This window comes from Cygnus atratus, chromosome 21 (assembly GCF_013377495.2).
Source record: "Cygnus atratus isolate AKBS03 ecotype Queensland, Australia chromosome 21, CAtr_DNAZoo_HiC_assembly, whole genome shotgun sequence".
NCBI classification, from domain to species: domain Eukaryota; kingdom Metazoa; phylum Chordata; class Aves; order Anseriformes; family Anatidae; genus Cygnus; species Cygnus atratus.
Window position 1 is genome coordinate 2,765,918 of NC_066382.1, and position 17,998 is coordinate 2,783,915.

The 17,998-nt window shown below is 49.2% G+C and overlaps 2 protein-coding genes across 4 annotated transcripts; both read left to right on the plus strand.

Moving 5' to 3' along the window:
• The first annotated feature begins 3,096 nt into the window (after nucleotides 1-3,096).
• Nucleotides 3,097-13,397, plus strand: LOC118253350 (C-factor-like). The gene is made up of 6 exons (XM_035557612.1): nucleotides 3,097-3,355; nucleotides 10,468-10,519; nucleotides 10,842-11,029; nucleotides 11,301-11,456; nucleotides 12,318-12,428; nucleotides 12,643-13,397. Exons 1-6 carry the CDS (start codon nucleotides 3,215-3,217, stop codon nucleotides 12,754-12,756), a joined length of 762 nt encoding a protein of 253 aa, XP_035413505.1. The 5' UTR covers nucleotides 3,097-3,214; the 3' UTR covers nucleotides 12,757-13,397.
• A 925-nt stretch (nucleotides 13,398-14,322) lies between these two features.
• On the plus strand, nucleotides 14,323-17,040 carry AURKAIP1 (aurora kinase A interacting protein 1). 3 transcript variants are annotated; one of them, XM_035557489.2, is made up of 4 exons: nucleotides 14,323-14,389; nucleotides 14,915-15,006; nucleotides 15,494-15,942; nucleotides 16,876-17,040. In XM_035557489.2, the coding sequence occupies exons 2-4, from the start codon at nucleotides 14,955-14,957 to the stop codon at nucleotides 16,981-16,983; spliced, it is 609 nt and encodes a 202-aa protein (XP_035413382.1). In that variant the 5' UTR covers nucleotides 14,323-14,389; nucleotides 14,915-14,954; the 3' UTR covers nucleotides 16,984-17,040. The 3 variants fall into 3 exon arrangements, with proteins under 3 accessions (XP_035413382.1, XP_035413380.1, XP_050570827.1); XM_035557487.2 differs by lacking the exon at nucleotides 14,323-14,389 and adding an exon at nucleotides 14,443-14,746; XM_050714870.1 differs by lacking the exon at nucleotides 14,323-14,389 and adding an exon at nucleotides 14,443-14,618.
• Nucleotides 17,041-17,998: the final 958 nt, after the last annotated feature.

Consider the following 17,998-nt stretch of genomic DNA (forward strand, 5'->3'; position numbering starts at 1 on the left):
ATGACATAAAATTTGCCCCGTTAGATTGTGGTCGACTATATGCTGAAACCTGGACTTGACTTTGAGTCGAAGTAGGCCTGGAGGAACTAGCTTACAGTAAGCAGAACGTGGTTGAAAGCCTTGGCAGACAGAGCAGTAACAACTGGCACGGAGATGATGAGAGCTGAGGTGAGAAGCACGGCTGAGGGGGGCCAGATTCACGTCGGATTTAACTCAACTCCCGCTGGTGAGGTCCTGCGCTGGAGCTGGCGGTGGTTTGCAGTCTGCAGCCCAGCGAGGAGCTCTGGGCGGTGTTTCTCACAGGTACCCAGCTTTGTCTTGTGACTTGGAGGGTATGATCTGTCTCTGCCCCAATTTCCCCAGCTATGAAAGAAGAATAGCTTTTTGTTTTTAGGAGGAGGTTGGAGTTTTGCATCTGAGAAGCATTACACAGAATTCAGTACAGGTCAGTTCTGTGTCATGACAATAGCAGGAACTTTCAGTACGTTTGTTTTTTTTCAGAGGGACTTAAAAAATCTTCCTCGGGTTAGGCTGTTTCATTCCCTTCAAGCTACTCTGAATTCCAGAGAAGAAACGAGCACCCTCACAGTGAAACCCTGTGCGTGAAGTCCTGGCTGCGCTCTGGCAGTGACAGACTCCCGTTGACTTCAGTGGGATTTGACCCTTTTTGTTCTCCTGGGCAGCACAAAGGATGCTGGCAGAAGAATGCTCAGAACAGCTCGGTGGAGTGGTGCTTCCACTGGCAGGAGCCAGCTTAGAGGAGGAACGCGGATAAGGAACTTGTGGGAAATTGAAGGCAAAAACCAGTGAAACAGTTAAATTGATGATTATTGATGTAATCTGCGGTCACCAACAATGATTTAATTGCAAGTGCAGCACCAGCCCTAGTGTGAAGTGCTTAATTGGCGTCTCCAGTGGCTCAGGTGGGTGGAGCTGTGTTATGATTACATCAGTCCCGACTTTCCTCTTCCCAGAGGGTGTCCCAGGATATGCTGGGCTTTCCAGTGCTCGTGCACCAGCTGCGTGTGCGCGCAGCCGTGGGCCCAGCCAGCGCTGCCACTGGGGACTCGCCTCATGTGCACGAAATCCCAGCCATGCCCGGCAGCGCTGGCACTCCTACGTGCTGACAGCAAGGTCGAATAAATGATAAAAGCACAAAGATGTCAATTAAGTTGTCTTGTGCCTGACAGGGACTCTTTGAAAATCCTCCAAAACCAACAAAATGCTGTTAGTAATGCACAAAAAGAATTTGGGAGAAAGGAGAAAAACAGGTGTTGGGATACAGGGTGACCTTACAGCTGGCTTGCTGCTGCACCAGATCTTTGCACAAAGATGAACTTTTCCCACAAGCTTTGGAGAACAGTGAAATATAATTCGGTGGACACAGTTTAAACAAAGGGTGATGGATCCATGCGTTAATTTTTATGTGACAGGGCAATAATCAGACATATTTTGATGCCCTGGAGCCCCTTGGTGTCAGCCAGAGCTTTTGATTTGTGTGCATGTGGATGAGCACTTGCAGTTTGTGCAGGGCTGAAAATGGATTTGTTCCAAACCTCCCTACACAAAACCCGATTCCTAGCTGCAATCAGCCCCCCAGACAGTGCTAGTCAACGCTGCCAAACCTTGAGAGGAGGGAGGGCTTGGAGGCCCTCCCCGAGGGTGCTGGTGTAGAGCACTCGAACTCAGTGCCACGAGTGGATTGACTGCATCGCTGTCTCTGCTTTCCCTTATGCAAGCCGTGCCCCAAAGCCAGCAGCGGACAGGATGTGAAAATAATAAGAGGGATATTCCTGCTGCCCCAGAACTCAGATACCACAGCTGCAGCTTTCAGCGCCGTGGCCAGGCAGTGTGAGTGCTCCTGCAGGCTTGCTCGAGCTGACGCAAAGCTGCTGATAGCCAGGAGCTGAGCGGCGATTCTCCAAATCCCAGCCGAGCACCCCAACCTTGCACCCCGTAGGGTCAGGATGGACCTGGTTCCCAGCTGCTGTGTGTCAGCATCTCTGCGCTGGGGTGAGTGGGGCTGCGCTGGCTTTCACACCAAGGCTCGGCTGCGTGTCTGTGACTGCAAATGAGCAGAAACTCTGAAAACCAAGGTGGCCGTGCCCCTTTGGCGTGAGTCATCCACCGTGGAAGTGCAATTTCTGGGTGTTGTCCCCTGACCTATGGCTCAGCGGCCTCAAGGCAAGTCGTTTCACCTCTGTTCCCCAGCAGGGAAGAGGAGCCAGTTCTCTTTTCTGCTTTTGCTAGCTATTTTCAGACCTATCAGGGAAAGGAGGAATTTACGGCGGATATTGCCCTCACGGTTTGTTTGCAAAGCACTGCGCGTGTTTATGATGCCATAAAAAGGTAGCGTGGCATAATTAACCACAACATGCTTTGCATTTAAAACTTTTGCAATGGACAAACACTTTGTGTCCACTGACCCTTGGACTCGACTTCCTCCTGAATGCTCGGGACCGCGGAACTCGCTGTCCTGGAGGAAGGGAGCAGCCTGGGGACTGCTCTGTGCAGCAGGAGCTGGGACACCAGAAATAAGCATCATAACCGTGACTTTCTGCACAAAGATAACAAAACCACCGAGCAAGAAGCCGCGTCGCTGGGCAGCTTGGCTTGTAGTCAGTGCTGCGTGTGTGTGTCTAACGGGCTGAGATAGGAGGAATCGCTGCAAGTATCTTGTAGTCTTCGTCTCAGCCTTGTAATGTGATGTGGTTTTTGCTTTCTTTTGAGCTCCCCAGCAGCAATAGCTGTTTTCAGGTATGCGGATCCTGTACGTTATTTGCAGCTACTGCGGTTGTTTCCCCTCGTTGTGGAAATCGGGCTGGCTCAGTGTCTCTGGGGGGCTTTTCCACGGAATCCGAACAAATTACCCAAGCTTCGTGCTGTACTTTCACGAGTGTACGGCGAGGAGATGTCCCTGCCGCGCATCGGAACTAACCCGGCCCTTTAAAAGCTCACCGAGCCTCCGACGAAGGAAATAACGAGAGCCCGGGGCAGCAGCACCCGGCCGAGCCGCCTCCCGTGGGGGCTGCGGGGAGGGAGGAGGCGCCGAGCCGAGTCGAGCCGAGCTGGGCCGGGCCGGGCCGGGCCGGGCGGGGCGGCGGGGGCGGGATCGGGGCGGCGGTGCCGGCTCCGCGCCGCGCAGGTTAAGAACCGCGTGGGGCCGCGGTGGGACCGGAGAGAGCCGTGCCGAGCCCTGCCGAGCCGTGCCAGCATGGCCCAGCCCCGCTGCCGCTCCGTGCTCATCACCGGCTGCAGCCGGGGCATCGGGCTGGGGCTGGTGCGGGGGCTCGCAGCCTCCAGCCCCTGCCCCGAGCTGGTTTTCGCGACGTGCCGCTACCCCGAGAAGGCGCAGGTAAGGGGCAGGGGGAGGACGGGGCCCCCCGGGCAGAGCGGACCCCAGCCCGGAGCCGGGGCTGTGAAAGCCTCCGGGGGAAAGGGGCTGGGGTTGGGGTTGCGGAGCCTTGCGAGAGCTCCCGAGGGGAGCAGAAGGGAGCTGGGACCCCCCCCCCCGGGAGTTACTGCGGTATCTCGCCCCGTGCTGGGTTCGCATCTGGAGGGAAGCGTGTCCTGGGCTCTCCAGCCCTGCGTGGACCTGCAGCCCCCAGGAGCCCAGCAAATTGCTGCGGCTCTCCTTGCCTCTTCTGCCCGCTGTGCCTGCATCCTGGCTGTCCTTCCCCTTTCTCTGCTGGACTCGCAGCAACTGAGAGAGCCCAAGCAAGTGATGGCTTAAAGCACTCTTCTTGGCAGTGCCCTTCCTGGCCAGGTAGGGACCAGCGCCTCCTGCTCGAGATGGATTAAATTGTGTTACGTGCCGCTGGCGAATTCACTCGCAGTCCCTTCAGCCAGCGTTCCTCTTGCTACAGCACAGCAGCAGTGTGTCGGGACTCCTCCTCCTCCTCCTCTTCCCTGTTCCTAGACTGTTACACGCGAATGTCAAACAAATAAAAAGCACTCCCCAAACCTTCGGGGACAAGCTGATAACGAGGGTTTTGTGCCTGCTCCCTCTGTTGCATCTCCAGCCTGATCTTGACTCTCCCCGGTCAGGCAGAACGCTGCTGGGGCAGCGCTGCACGCACGCAGGTATCGGCATCTGCCTTTCCTGGGAGCACTCAAGTGCTCCAGAGCTGCAAGGATCCGAGCTGTCAGCTCTGCCCCTCTCAGCCCCCTCTGCGTTGCTGCGAGAACTTGGCAGAATCAATACCAAAAGCCCTGCTTCTGCAGGGTACAAGGCTGCCCTAGGAGAGGCAAGTTCCCCAGCCTTACGGTGGATTTTTATTAGTGCAAACTGTGATGCCAGCACTGAGCACCACATAGCAACTTTTATTGCTTTGCTACCCAAAAACTTCAGCAGCTGGTGCAGAGGCTCCTGTTCAAGGCTGCTAGCACAGGGCTGGGCAGGTAAGGCCCGCAGGCTGACCTTTCGGCTCCCCAGCAGCATCGTGCTGCTCTACGGGTACATACAAAACTGAAAGAGAAGGTCTTAGTCTTGTTCCTTGCTGCCAGAACAACCCATACAGCACAAAGGCAGTTAGGGCATTCCCGAATCGAACTGCCCTGAAACGGTCCGGAGACTGAAATGTGGCGCGCAGGCTGCCTTTCCACTACACGAGCTCCCGAACTAGTACTCGCTCACGCTGTTTGCTTTTATCTCCTTTTACAAGGGCTGGCGTTTGTCCCAGCTGTATTTCCTATCGGTGATTGCACAACGGCGAGGTGCAGTTGCGGTATGGGAAGCTAGCAGAGACGTATGACCTGCTGGGAGATAGAAATCTCCCTCGGGTGTTTGTTCTAAAGCTGCTCTAGCTGGTGCTGGGGGAGGATCTCGTTCCCTTATTGCCCCTCGTGTCCAGCAATGACTTCTCCTTAGAGTGGTCTTGCATCAATTAGGTGGAAAACCTAAACGGCTCCTTCAAGAGGAAGAGCTTCCTAGGAAGCGTTACACAGATGATATCTTAATGCAAGTTTCTACGATGCTTTTTTATTTTTTGGCATTGCCAGTACCTAAAAACCGTGAGCAGAAAGGCTGCTAAACCTGCGCAGGAGGACGAAATAGTTCTCAAATAGCTCGGAGTGCCTGGGAAGGGTCTGGGTGACTTCTTGCTTGCAGCGGGAGAAACCTGGAAAGTCTGCTGGCCGCCCCGTCTGACGGAGGCAGGAAGCTGGCCCGGGGCCACATTCCAGTAACCCCGAGTGGTGATCTGCAGGCCACACGGGTGCATCGTAAGCTTTTTTGGTTGTTTTGTTTTTTTGGAGCAAGGGTTGTCCTTGGGGGCTCGGGGTGGGTTTTTGTTCTCTGTAAGGACCTCTAGGCCATGTGCTGTGCTTTGGCAGTACATCAATAGAAACCTCTGCAGCCAGCTGAAAGCATATTTCTAACAGATGGGTTTGGAAGCTCCACAAGGAAGGGAAATCTTTACTGAAGGTATTGTAGGCTCACTGGCATTATCTGTCTCATCTGCAGCGCATAAAGCTGGCACAAAACTTGCTGACCGTCGGAGGTGTGCCCCCACCGTGCCATTAGTCCCTCTAACCCGGGGCGAGCACGGAGGTGCTGCAGCCTCTGCAGTGGGAGTCTTAGCACCAGGCACCGCTGACCATCTCAAAGCCTGGATCCAATTTGGCAATGTTGCTTGAGTGTGGTATAATAAGAAAAGGTAAAGGTTCAGTGACTTTTTAAAATTATTTTTTCCAGACAAAGCTTTTTGCCTTCACTGGCTCTCCACTCCAATCCTGACAAGCCGGGCTTCTGCACTCCGGGCACGGGCGCTGCCGTCCTGTCTCGGTGCACGTGCAATGGGCTTTGCCCCTTCCTGACCTGTTTGCTGCCCGTGCAGACGGGGCTGTGAAGCTGGGTGACTTGTTCTTTCTCTGCACACCTGAGCTGCCAGTGCCTGCTCTTCCTTTCGACGGTGATTCAGGCTGTCAAATTTTGTTTCTTCCCACTTCACCATGGGCTAAGTGGCCATGTGAAAAATCCTGCTTAATATGTGCACCACTTCCTATCCTGGACCGGAGGATGAACTTGGAGAAGAGCAACTTCGGGCAGTTCTCTTCAATTCTGCTCTCCTCTGGTTTGGTAAAATAGGATTTTCCTCCTGCAGAATGCAGGGAGGGGGACGGAGGGAAGGGATGGAAAAAGCTTAAATAAGCCTTTTAAAAACAATCGTCCAGCTTTTAGAGGAAAAGTGATTAAGCACGCTTAATTACTGGCAAATTCAGTGCACATCCTAGGGACACAAGTCAGCAGCAAACCCCCAGTAGCTGAGAGCTGCCCGGAGAGCCTCGGAGCAGCGCGTGTGCTGTTATCCAGCCGACTGCTCCAAGCAGACGGGAGCCCCCAGGGACCTGACTTTAGAAAGAGAGATGCTGGAGAAGAGTCTGACTTTGCTTTCCTCCGCTTACTACAGCAAGCACCGTGCCTCCCGTAACTTGCTAACCCTGGGATAATACTCAACAGCTGCAGACTTTTGCATGTGAGTCTGCTGGCAGGAGCTGTAATAACTCGAGCTCTTGTGCTGAATAACTCCTAGGTGGCCTCCACAGAACATTTGCCTAACAAATGGGCTTTAGATCACACGATAACGTGCAGCAGGCCTGCAGGCGCATCTAGATAACCACCGCCCCTCCCTGAAAAGTCCCGTACTAGCCTCCTTCAGCCCAGCTTTGATTCTGATCTGCTTTTACTTGGGCTGTTCCAGCACTGAGAGTGGAAGCAGCTAGAAATCTCTTGCAAAATAATCCCCATGTCCTGTCTTTGCGCTCCAGTTGGACAAAAACACGGCACAGTTATTATTAAGCAGCCCATATAGGATCATGGACCTATCTGTAATTCTCCCACTTTTTTTTCTCGCTCTTTCTTCCATCCTGCTTCCCCCTAAAAGTCAGAAAGCTCTGACCCAAAGCCCGAGACACCTAATGACGGTGTGACCTCTGTTGTCCCCCTCTGCCCTGGTGAGGCATGGAAGGAATAAATGGCTTTTTGGGGGAAGCGAGGTAGCTGAAGGGATCTGCGTCCCATGGTGTGACTCCTTATGGTGCTTCCTGCCCTCAGCGGGGCTGTGTCTGAGCATGGGACCTCGGGACAGGAGCACCTCTTGTTCCTCCTGCCCTCCCGCAGCCCAAGCGTGCTCCCAGGTGAACAAGGACGCGCTCAGTTCCTCGCCGCTCCAGAGTCCTCTGCCGGGCCCTGGAGAACGGCCAGGGCTTAATGTGCTGCTTCCCTTCCTCTGAAGCAGGAGGTGGTGTTACTGCCAGTGCCGCGGCTGTTCCCTTGTCAGACACAGAGCTCACTGAAGAGCTTCTGCACACTGTCTCGGTCAGTTTTTTTTTTTTTTTTCTTTGCTGCATGTTTTAGCCATGTGGTCTGCTATTGGGAAGAGCAGCTGAGCAATCTCTGGAGCAAGACAGATCTGCTATATCAGGCAAAGGGGGTGTTCTTAAAGCCGTTCTAATTTTGGCTTATGGCAGCGGTTTGCGCTTCTTCCTACAGCCTTACCGTGTATTCGGGGCAGTCTGCAGCAGCTTGGTGTGAATTCTTCCGTAATCAGGCAGGGAGCTGGCTGCACACCATGATACTGGATAGCCTGGCTCACAGAGACGGGGCAAATATGATCCTCTTTGGCTCTGTCCGGAGTGCAAGCAGCACAGTGTGACAGGATACCTGAGCACCCTCTGCCTGACGAAGCTGCCCGCACCTGGCTTCACTGCTCCCAACTGGTCTAGCGTGGCCGGGCTCTTTCCAAGCGTTGTAACTGAAGTAAACAATGCTTTCATAAAGGAGGCAAAGTAAATCCTGCTAAATGACAAAGACGACAAAACATCCTGATTGAAATCTAGCAGTCTGTATACCGATGAATCTGTATCTGGAGCCTGGAGTGCCAGAGGACCTTGTTTAAATTGGAGTGGGCTGACTCTTTGTTAATCGTAATTAAAATCAGCAAGCAGGAAACAACAGATGTTAATCACGGTTTGAATTTTTCTTGGAATCCCTAAGAGTTGATTCTCATGGGTAACTATTCAGGTACCGAACGCTGCTAGAGCTACCACGCTGAACGCGGGGCTGGGGGTGGTGTCGAGTGCTTTGTTTGTCAGTTTGTTGGTTTGAAATCAGCTTTCACAGCACGGTAACTAAAAGAGACTTCACCTGGGATGTGATGGCTGTACCTGCTGGCTTTAAACACAATTGCATAACCCGACATTAAATACAAGGTGCACGTGAGACAGCAGCACCGAAGGGCATTGCCCTTACGGGTTGCATGGCTCTGTGAGGCTGTGCTCTGAGACCCTGCCTTCCCCGGGGCTTAACCTGCGTGTCTGCAGCTCTTGCAGACACCTTTGATGGGTTTTTCTTTGCTTGTTTGTTTTTAATGGGGGGGAGAACGAGGCATTTGATAGATGACCACAGTGAGCTTCATGAAAGCTTATATCCTCAGTGGGAAGTCAATAACTGGTACCTGCATGCACTGCCGAAGTATTTTCAGAGTGCTCTGGACACAGGAGTTTTTTGATCTCGTAAATCAAAACTCCTCGGGGTGGGGGAAGAGGAGAAGCAGCACGCGTGGCTGGTGGCTTGAAATGGCTATAACTGATTGGGGCTGGCGTGAGTTTGTCCTCCTCCCTGCACCTTCCTTCTAGGCACAGCAGGGAAAAGAAGAGGCTTTCCTGTGAGTTTCAGGCTTCCTAACTGGATTTCTCAGCTCATGTTCACATCAGGTGAAGTAGCACTCTGTACTTCTTGAAGACCAGAGCGTCTGAGTTAGCTTTGTGCCAGGAAGCTGCTTCTGCGAAACTTAAACTGCTGAAGTGGGAGTCGGTAGTTAACGAAGTAATTAACTAAATGGAAAAGCTATTGCATTTTAAGCCTGCTTTGCATACAACAATTACAGTGTTTATGCTCTGGAGAATTCGTAACGCTGCAGTGTTTGGAGCTCTTAAGTGAAGACAGTTTACTCATTGCAGAAGCCTCTCAGTTGCTGTCACCATACAAAACATCTTCTGGGGCCTTTTAGCGAAGGAAGTTTATCCTCTGCCTCGCAGTTAGTAGCCTGTTTCCGTTTGACAGTGAAGCAAACCAGCTACAAATAAATGAACGATTCCTGGAAGCCAGAACACTTCTGGAGTTTATCATTAATTGATACTGTCAAACTGAAGTCCAGTAGACAGTCCAAAGCCACGTAATTATTGCAGACCTTGGTGTGGCATAACTGTCACATGCCTATCAATAAACCAGATAGTGTGTCCTGGGCATCTCAGCTGTGGAAATGTGCCCCCTGAAGATGCAAGGATAGGAATGTCTTCTGGTTTTGTGCTTCTGACTTGTTCCTCTTCCTTCCCCCTCCCCTAACTGCAGCTGTAGACTGGCCGCGGAGGGAGAACAAGTTTTCTAAACAAGCCTGGGGGGAATCTTGCAGAGCACGAAGCCGAGATAAAAGATGTGATGCATTGTAACATGACCAGAGGACATGGAGTCCCTACGCATCTCCAAGTGGCAAAGAAGTGCTCTTTGAAAACTGGCCCTCCTGACCTCTATTCCAGAAGGGCTCCTAAAGAAGTGGATTTGCTCAAGCTGGAACGTTTGGCCATGGCTGCTCAGTCTCCTAAACAAGGCTGGGAGTATGGAATCCATCTGTTACATCTGGCCATGCTTCCCACTTGGCTATATGGCACAGAAACCTAAGTATTCCAGCCTGGCCTATAAAATCCAGTTTGCACATGCCTTGTCCAGAAGCAACACCAGTATACTACCAATTTTCTCCAGGAACACTAATCATTCCTCTATTGCTTGCTCTGCTACTGAGAGGCAGTAGGCAGATGACTGTATTATTAATATCTAGCAGAATAGCGTAGTTCTCCTGGGCAGTTGCTGTGTGCATAACCAATTTCTTTTGTATTTTACCTTCGGTCACGAGAACTGAAGCTAATGAGAGTGCTGGGAAACAGAATTTCAATGGGAAAATTGCTAGAAAACTCTTCCTGCAAACAGTGGTGCCAAATGGCTTTTCTTAAATAATTCCTGCTGCCCTGAAGTGATGCCTAGCACCAGCTGAACTTCAGGAGAATTACGCTCTTCTTAGCAGAAGTGGGGAATTACTGGCTTGGCACACGGCCTGAGCACTGGATCTACTGTGGAACTGGCAGTGGTAACCACTTGATTGAAGACCTTTGGTTAGACTGCAAATGTACCCTCTTGATGAGGTGCATTTGAGGCACACTGAAAACTTAACGTAGTCTAGTGTGCTGGCATCTTGACTAAGCAGGTGAAGAGTCCAGGTTCTTGAAGCAGTTGATCTTGCTCTCAGGAAAGCTGCTCAGCAGGATGGAAAGCAAAGTAGTGCCACTGCCTTCAGTCCAGTTATGAAAGTAAATGGCAGTTACAATTCTGGAGGTGCAGAACTCAAACTGTTTTATGTAATAGCCGTGGACATATATACAGAGAAGCTAATGCAAATGCTTTCTACTTCCTAGGAGCTCCAGCAGCTTAGCAAGCAATACAGCAACATCAGGCTCCTCCAACTGGGTGAGTAAAGGGCTTAAATAGAAGTATGTTCAACCAGGTCAGGTGAGTGCATCTTAAACCACCACTCTCCTGCATGATCTGTAGCTGTGCATGACCTCCAGCAGCTGAAAAGATCTGTAACTTCACCTTCATCTTAAGAAAACACTGGGGAAACATAATCTGTGTAAATCTTCTGTGTATAGTCTCCATCTCTGTGTGCTGCCTGGATGTCACCATTCAGACTGGTGTCTTAACTTTGGTTTAGCATGTGCTGTACTGTGCTAGACAGCGTTTGAACCACTACCCACTGTTCACTGTGGCTGTTCTTGGCTCCTCTGTGCAGATGTGGTCTGTGAAAACAGCATCAAGAAAGTAGTCAAAGAAGTGGAAGAAATTGTGGGAGACAAAGGTCTGAACTGCCTCATTAACAATGCTGGCATTAATGTGCTTGCTTCCTTGGAAGAAGTCACAGCAGAGACAATGCTCACCATTTATGAAACCAATACAGTTGCCCAGCTGATGGTCACTAAGGTAAGAAATGGAGAGAAATGCTTCATCTATGGTACTGCGGAGGCTCTGCCACTAGTGAGCTGGACATGTAACCCATTTGTCACCTCAGAACTGCACCCCTAGAGAGCAGCAATGACCGTCTATCCAGGATCTTTCTCTTTATTTAAAACCACTATGCTGGTGGCATAGAGTTGTACTGCAGTTCTTCACAGAGCAGAACTCGAGAGTCCAGCTTGCCTTGAACAGGCCAAGAGCACGATGACCAAATTAAAACAACTACTTTTTTTCACAGGCTTTTCTACCCCTTCTGAGGAAGGCAGCCCAGCTTGGCACAGGAATGGGCTGCCACAGAGCTGCTATTATTAATATGTCCTCTCTTGCTGCCTCCATGCAACTCGTCCAGGCAAATGAGATGTTTCTCAAGGTCTACCCCTACAGGATAGCAAAGGTTTGTGTGATTCCCTGGACTGTGCTCACTGGGTGAGAGCAGGTTTGTGAGTTAAGGGCCACCCTGTGCTTAAGATGATGATGTGAGGTGTGCAGCACTTCCTGGGTAGGCTGACACAGGAGCTGTTCTTGTTCTTAATGTGGGTGGAAGTGGGGCTTGTGAAAACGGTACATCTGGAGCAAGCATGCCAGCTTCTTAAGAACAAGCTTACACACATGCTCTATCGCTGCACTGATACAGATTCATTTCAGAGGGACTTGGTATTCAGGGAAGAACTATGCCATCAAATGTGTGTCCTATTTTCTGTGCACCTCTCCATCCAAAGCAAGGTAGAAGACATGGAAAAACAAAAACAAAAACAAAAGGTGTGCTGACCTGTATATTTAGTGAGGGGGCGGAGTTTTTAGTTTTGTCACATCCAGAGACTGAGTTTGTATGAATTGTCAAGATCAAACATACAGTTTCTCCTACACCACCTACTCATAAGCTGTTAACGTGCTTGTTTTCCCTGATCAGAAATAAAAAACTGAATGTTTGTGTTGTGATTGTTGCAGAAAAACAGAGTCCTTATGTCAAGATTATTTTTCCACAGCTCCTTAGGACTTTCAAATGTTACTTTATCTTCCATCATGACTTAGATTCATCTTTGGGCAGTAAGCTTACGATGACAGAGCTTTCACAATGCTTCTCTTATAGATGTTTCTGAGAATGAAGGCCCCACTAAGTCTGGATAAGTTACCATGACTGCCACTCAATTTTTCAGGAGATATCTGGGTGGAAGGGAGGTGCTTAGCTTGGCTTAAGGTCTTACTGAAGGTTTGTAAAAACTAGCATGCTAATAGATGGTTTCCACTCTTCTAGACCGCACTGAACATGATCACCAGGTGTCTTGCTGCAGACTTGAAATCGGATGGAATTCTCTGCATCTCTTTGCATCCAGGCTGGGTTCAGACAGACATGGGCGGAAATATGGTTAGTGACATCTCTCTGAAAACATGACAGTATGATTCCCTTGTTGTCCCGAACCCTGACCAACAACCTGCAGTACAGTATACACTTCCATGTGTTGCAGAGGCATACTATGTAACATGAAATACATCTGATTTGATCCTAGTAACTCTTAGATGCATGTGATTGTATTCTGATTGTATTCCCATTAATAATTCAACTATGATTTGCTTTCCAGGCTCCCTTGCAGGTGCAAGAGACTATCCCAAGTATTCTCTCCGTTCTGGACCGTCTTGGTGAAAAAGATAATGGCTCCTTCCTGGACTGGCAAGGGGAAACTCTACCATGGTAGATGTGCACAGTATACTACAGAAACAGCATGTCAGTCACTACTCAACTTATGCCACTAATGTCTCTGTCTCCAGGGTTTTCTTATGTGCTAGTTGAAACATCCAGTCTGATATCCATCCTCTCTCTAGGTGTATTTGGAAAGGCTTGTCTCTCTCTTGGTATTGCTACTGCTCTGTTTTAATGCTTCCTGCAAATACTACTGTGTTCTTAGTGATGGGTCTCTCCTGGAACCACCTAATATAGATTAAAAACTGCAAGTTAAATCCAGGCGTTGGTTCCTCTTTGCTTCCAGAACCATAGCGAGCCTCTTTCTCTGCAGAAGTCAATGATCTGCTCACAGGCCTGACCTGACAGCACAGGTTGTCAGATTCCAGTACGTTCAATTTGCTGGAGGCATGTCTCTGGAAAAGGTCCTCCAGTTTCATCCAGTCCTAAATGAGCCAAGGCTGAAATTGCCCAGTCCCGAAGTACGTGAATTTGGTACCTCTGTAAGCTCCTCAGCAGCTTCCAAGCGTCTCTAGGCTGATTGCACCAGGCACTTGCTTTGTTCCCAGTGCGTGACTAACATCCTGATATTGGGGTGGGAATGTGGTTTTGTATATAAACTTCTGAAGTGTCTTCAATAAAGTCTTGTTTGAACAGATTACCTGTTTACTGAGCTACTTCAGTTAATTCCTCTGCATGTAGGTCTCTCTTCTCTGACCAGAGATCTGTACTTTCAGGCAGAAAGTCTAACCATTGCTGTCTCCTTCAGGCTAGATGGGTTTAATGTGGGGGAGCACACCTGAGACTGAGGCAGCCCCTCATTCTGGTCTGAAATACTGAAAGCAGCTGGTGAAAAGATCTCTGTGTTCTGGCTGAGGTAGGGATAAAAGCAACAAGTTCTTTGAAGTCTGGGATTGGCTTCAGCATCGCTCCTTCATGCCAGCTGATTACGTGCTTTCATGCTGTGCCAAGATGGCAGGTTCTTGTGCCCAGAGAAGACAAACAAGAGCGAGGTAAGTGGGAGAGGCAGGCGTGGCCATTCCTGGAGAGCAGCCACCCTCAGATGCATCTCAGGGTGTGTAGGGGAGAGGTGTCTGGCCTCATCTCCCCATCCCTGTGGTGACAGGGACATAAAGCCTCCCTGTAACAGCTGTTAGCTACCCCACGCTCTGACCCATTTCTAGCGAGGTGCTGCTGTCACCAGACAGGTGAGCAAAGCACGATGCTCTCCTCTCACCTGAGAGCCGCTGATTTCCCTCAGAGTGCGACTGTACAGTCAGCACAAACAACTCAGTTTGAAGGCTGCTGTTTAGTTTGAACCAAACCTCGGAAGAGGAGCTGGTGTGCCTCCTGTGGGCAGGAGACAGGGAGAAGGGGACGGCTGAGGGGAAGGGGACAACTGAGGGGAAGGAGAGTGCTTGTTTGCAACTGCCTTCATTCAGAACCATTACAAATGCTCTTTATTCCGCGGGCCGAGCACCCCGGACAGCCAGGACCCCGTCGCTTTCCCTCCAAGCCCCCACAGCCGCCATTTCCCTGGGGCAGGCGGCTGTAGGCGGGGGATCCCCTCGCGTCTCCCCGGCGGGCGCCATCAGGGGGCGCTGCCGCGGCCGGCCCCGGAACTTCCGAGGCGGCAGCGGGCGGGGATGGTGAGTGATGGCGGCCGGGGGCAAGCCCGGGGCCCGGGGTACGGCCCGGTGGAGCCCGCTGTGAGCCGAGCCCCGGCCCCGGGGGCTGCGGGGAGGCAGGCTGCCCGGGGGGCTGCGGTCCCGCCTCGGCGCGGATCCGTTCCTCTCAGCCGCAGGGCAGCGGGCGCCTGCTTTGCGCTCCTGTTTTGTGCTGTGGGAGCGACGCCTTAGTGCTGAGCTGGGCAGAAAGGTGTAAGCGGGGCTGAAGTTGCCTAATTTTGAAAGCTGAATTAGTAGGGGCTGGGTTAAAAACACCGAAACTCGGCAACATCAGTGCTTGTGGGCCGGGCCGCTCCAGCAGAACCCAGCAAGGCGTTGGTAAAGCTCAGAGGGTCTTAGCTCGTCTGCTGGGGGGTTGGGGTTAAATTTCAAAATTTTGTTAAAAAATTAAAAATTTTAGTCAAAAAATTAAATTTCCAAAGTTAAGTTTTCAACGTGTGAAGGTAACATGCTCGCTTCATTGAATAAATGTTCTTATTTTGACAGTCATTACTGGGGCTGACAGAGTGAATGAAGTGAAAAAAAAATGTTAATATCCCAGCTGACTTCCAGGTTACTGAAGGCTTCCCGAGTTGCAGGTAAATGGGCCGTGCAGCCCAGCTTTTTGTTTATTTTTGGGGTAATTGGGCTCCCAGAAAGTTCTTTTCCAGCAAGCAGGGCAGGAGCGGTGAGGCTGTTCGTTGAGTCAGGTGGTTGTGTTGTGTTACTACTTCTGTGCCTGTTCTGTCAGTGTCGTGTAGCTCTAATTTGACTTCTGTTAAGCTTAGGAGGATGCTTCTTAGCAGCAGAAAAGCTTAATACAGAGAACAGTTCCCAGCCGTTCTGAATTGCACTTACACTACACAGTAAAATATCGTACAATGTAATTTTAGCTGATGTAACAGTTATGTCAAATTAAAAAATGCTTTCTTGCTTTTATGATGGGAATTTAATTGTTTGTAAGTAGCTTCCTTTATTACGTTATTTTGGCTGTAATTGTCTGGTAGTTCTAGAGCTGGGCAGAGCTTTTGTTAAGACATTTCTAGAAAATTCTGCCTCATAAGTGAAATTCTTTTCTTCTCAAAGGCCACCTTTTGCCAAGGTCAGTGTCTTCCTTTCTTTGCTATCATTCGACGTCTGTGAACTATAGCACGCAGCCCTCTAATAAGAATGGAGCCCAGCCTCAGCGGTGGCATGCACTGGACCCTGAACTGGAAGAGATGCTGGTCCCCAGAAAACTTTCCATCACCCCCTTAGAAAGCTGGCTGACAGTTAGATACTCCCTTCCTAAAGCAGAAGTCGTTAATGCTCAGGAAGAAGCGGGCTATGAACCTCTGCAGAAATATGACTGTCCCCCATCTGCTGAGGGAGCTGATGTGGAGGAAGGGGAAGGAACACCGAGCAGCAACGTTCAGTGCAAGAACGTGCTGAAGATCCGCAGAAGGAAAATGAATCGACACAAGTTCAAAAAGCTGCTAAAGCGAAGGAAATTTGTACGGAGGAGGATAAAGGAAGGTCGCAAGAAGAAACGTCAGGTAGGCTTGGGTTAAAGGAAATACCTTGGTTTAAATGCACACCCTTCTCAAACTGCTCTCTGTTCAGGTATTGGATGATGTTTTTAGATGGAATTGAATTATAAAAAAGTGGCAGCAGCTCTGAGAAATTTAGCTTACGTTAATTCAGTATTTACTGGTCCAGGAGCATTTTCTAATTTGCTGGTTTGTGTTTTACCTGTACGTCCTCAAAAATTGTTATTTACTGTGCTTGTAAACAGATGTGTGAGTAACTCGGAAATATTTGTGGCTAGTGGAGAAGAATTTTTGCGTCTGTGTGAAAGATTAATTTATGTGGTTGTATTATATCAGGAAGTCTGGTTTAATCTCAGTTTTCTGCCTGTCTTGCTGGCATCCTCAAGCACTTCTATGAAGACGCTGTAGGGAGAGACCATCCTATTGTCTTTTTTTTTTTTTATACAGATCCCTTTTACTTCCCCTAATAGAAAGGGTGAAGGAAGGCATGGGCCTTCATTCAAGTTGTAGATATTTTTCAGTACTTCCTTTCAATAGTCTGTTAGGTCTGCTATGATATAGTTTAATTGATTCTTTGTTAATTTTCAGTTTGCTTAGATGCCTCTTTAAAAGGGTTTAATGGATTCTTTACATTTGTGGGAAATGGTGTCAAACACTTTAATGAGAAATACTCTTAATTTTCTTACAGTTTCAGTGTCCATCTTCTCAGTTTTCCTACCACAGAATTTTTAAGAGAATGCTACCAAGGTCCTTGTGCATTTTAAATGCATTTTTTGCAGGAAGGCTTACTGTATTTTGATGTTTGGAAGAAGCTGCCGAGATAAAAGCATTTGTTTGATTTTTGCACATTGGTTCTCCTTGGGACACTTGGGCAATGACTGATTACTTGAGTGCTGCATCTGAGCTGTTACCATTCTCTCTCTTTTTCCTCTGTTTTAGGTAAAATTTGAGAAAGACTTGGAGCGCATCTGGAAAAGAGCTGGTTTGAAAAATCCTCCAGCAGGATGGCAGACACCCAAGATATTTCTGAAAAGCTCAAAGCGATAAAAACACTTGTAATGAGTTTTCACATGTAATTGTAATTAAAAAAAAATATATAAGTAAGCAGACTTCTTTTAACCTTTTTCTGAGCGCGTTAGGATTAGTAGGAGGTCACTTTGAGTCTTGATGAGCAGTTTTCCAACGGCAAACCTGACAGCAGTGTGCTTTTCCTCCCCAGGAGAATGGTGTGAACCCTTGTGCGGTGACTTGGCAGCGCTGTGTGCAGTCCAGTGCTGCCGCTGCCAGCTGTACTGAGCAAAGACGTCTTAGCCTGCAGCTGAATTTCTGAAGTTGCTCTTTAGGATTAGACTGAGTAATGCACTGTTAAAACCAATTGGTTGTGAGAGAGGCAGTAAGTGAAAGACCTCTTCTAATTGTTAGCGTAGCTGTAAAGGACACCGGCAGTTTGAAAAATTCTTTTCAAGTGGCATTCTTTCGTAGGTTTACTGAAGAAGAGCTGATGCTTGTAAGTGAAACAGGTGTTGGATCAGAATTCCATAAATTATTTCTGCAGAAGAATTACCTGATACCTTTGTGTGCATGTGTTTTGGACAGACATTGCATGAGCATCCTTAAAAGGCATATTTTTTCTGTTCTGTAGGCCCTAATAAAAAAAATTATTTTTCTATGACTGGCCCCTGTCGCACAGAACATCCAGGTATTGCTATCAGTAAAAGTTGAATGCTCGTTACTCAGTAATTACAAAAACTGCTTTGTACCTGAGATAACCCTGTTGTGATCAGCTGTTTTTACATGTCTGAAAAGAGTCATGAAAGCTGGGGAAGAATATAGATGTTTATTTTAAACCCTGTCAGGGGGCTTGATATCTTGCTTCTGTGTTGGATTCTGCTTTCGATATTTTTTTTTTGAGACAGTTAGCTTGTGTTCTGTGCGATTGAGTTCTTCCCTGGCACTGGTTAGATGGGTTGGACTGGCCTCTGAGAGAAAGGAAGGAAAAATGAATTCCATGGGCTCTTCATCCTGCAGCATACAGGGGAGCTAACTTGAAAATGTATTCCCT

What these genes read in the sequence shown, in the direction of transcription:
- LOC118253350 (XM_035557612.1), top strand. Translation starts at nt 3,215, where the DNA reads ATGGCCCAGCCCCGCTGCCGCTCCGTGCTCATCACCGGCTGCAGCCGG. An exon ending in CATCAGGCTCCTCCAACTGG is followed by an intron (nt 10,520 to 10,841) that starts GTGAGTAAAGGG and finishes TCCTCTGTGCAG; the next exon opens with ATGTGGTCTGTGAAAACAGC. An exon ending in ACCCCTACAGGATAGCAAAG is followed by an intron (nt 11,457 to 12,317) that starts GTTTGTGTGATT and finishes CCACTCTTCTAG; the next exon opens with ACCGCACTGAACATGATCAC.
- AURKAIP1 (XM_035557489.2), top strand. Translation starts at nt 14,955, where the DNA reads ATGTTAATATCCCAGCTGACTTCCAGGTTACTGAAGGCTTCCCGAGTT. An exon ending in GAAGGCTTCCCGAGTTGCAG is followed by an intron (nt 15,007 to 15,493) that starts GTAAATGGGCCG and finishes TTCTTCTCAAAG; the next exon opens with GCCACCTTTTGCCAAGGTCA. An exon ending in GTCGCAAGAAGAAACGTCAG is followed by an intron (nt 15,943 to 16,875) that starts GTAGGCTTGGGT and finishes CCTCTGTTTTAG; the next exon opens with GTAAAATTTGAGAAAGACTT.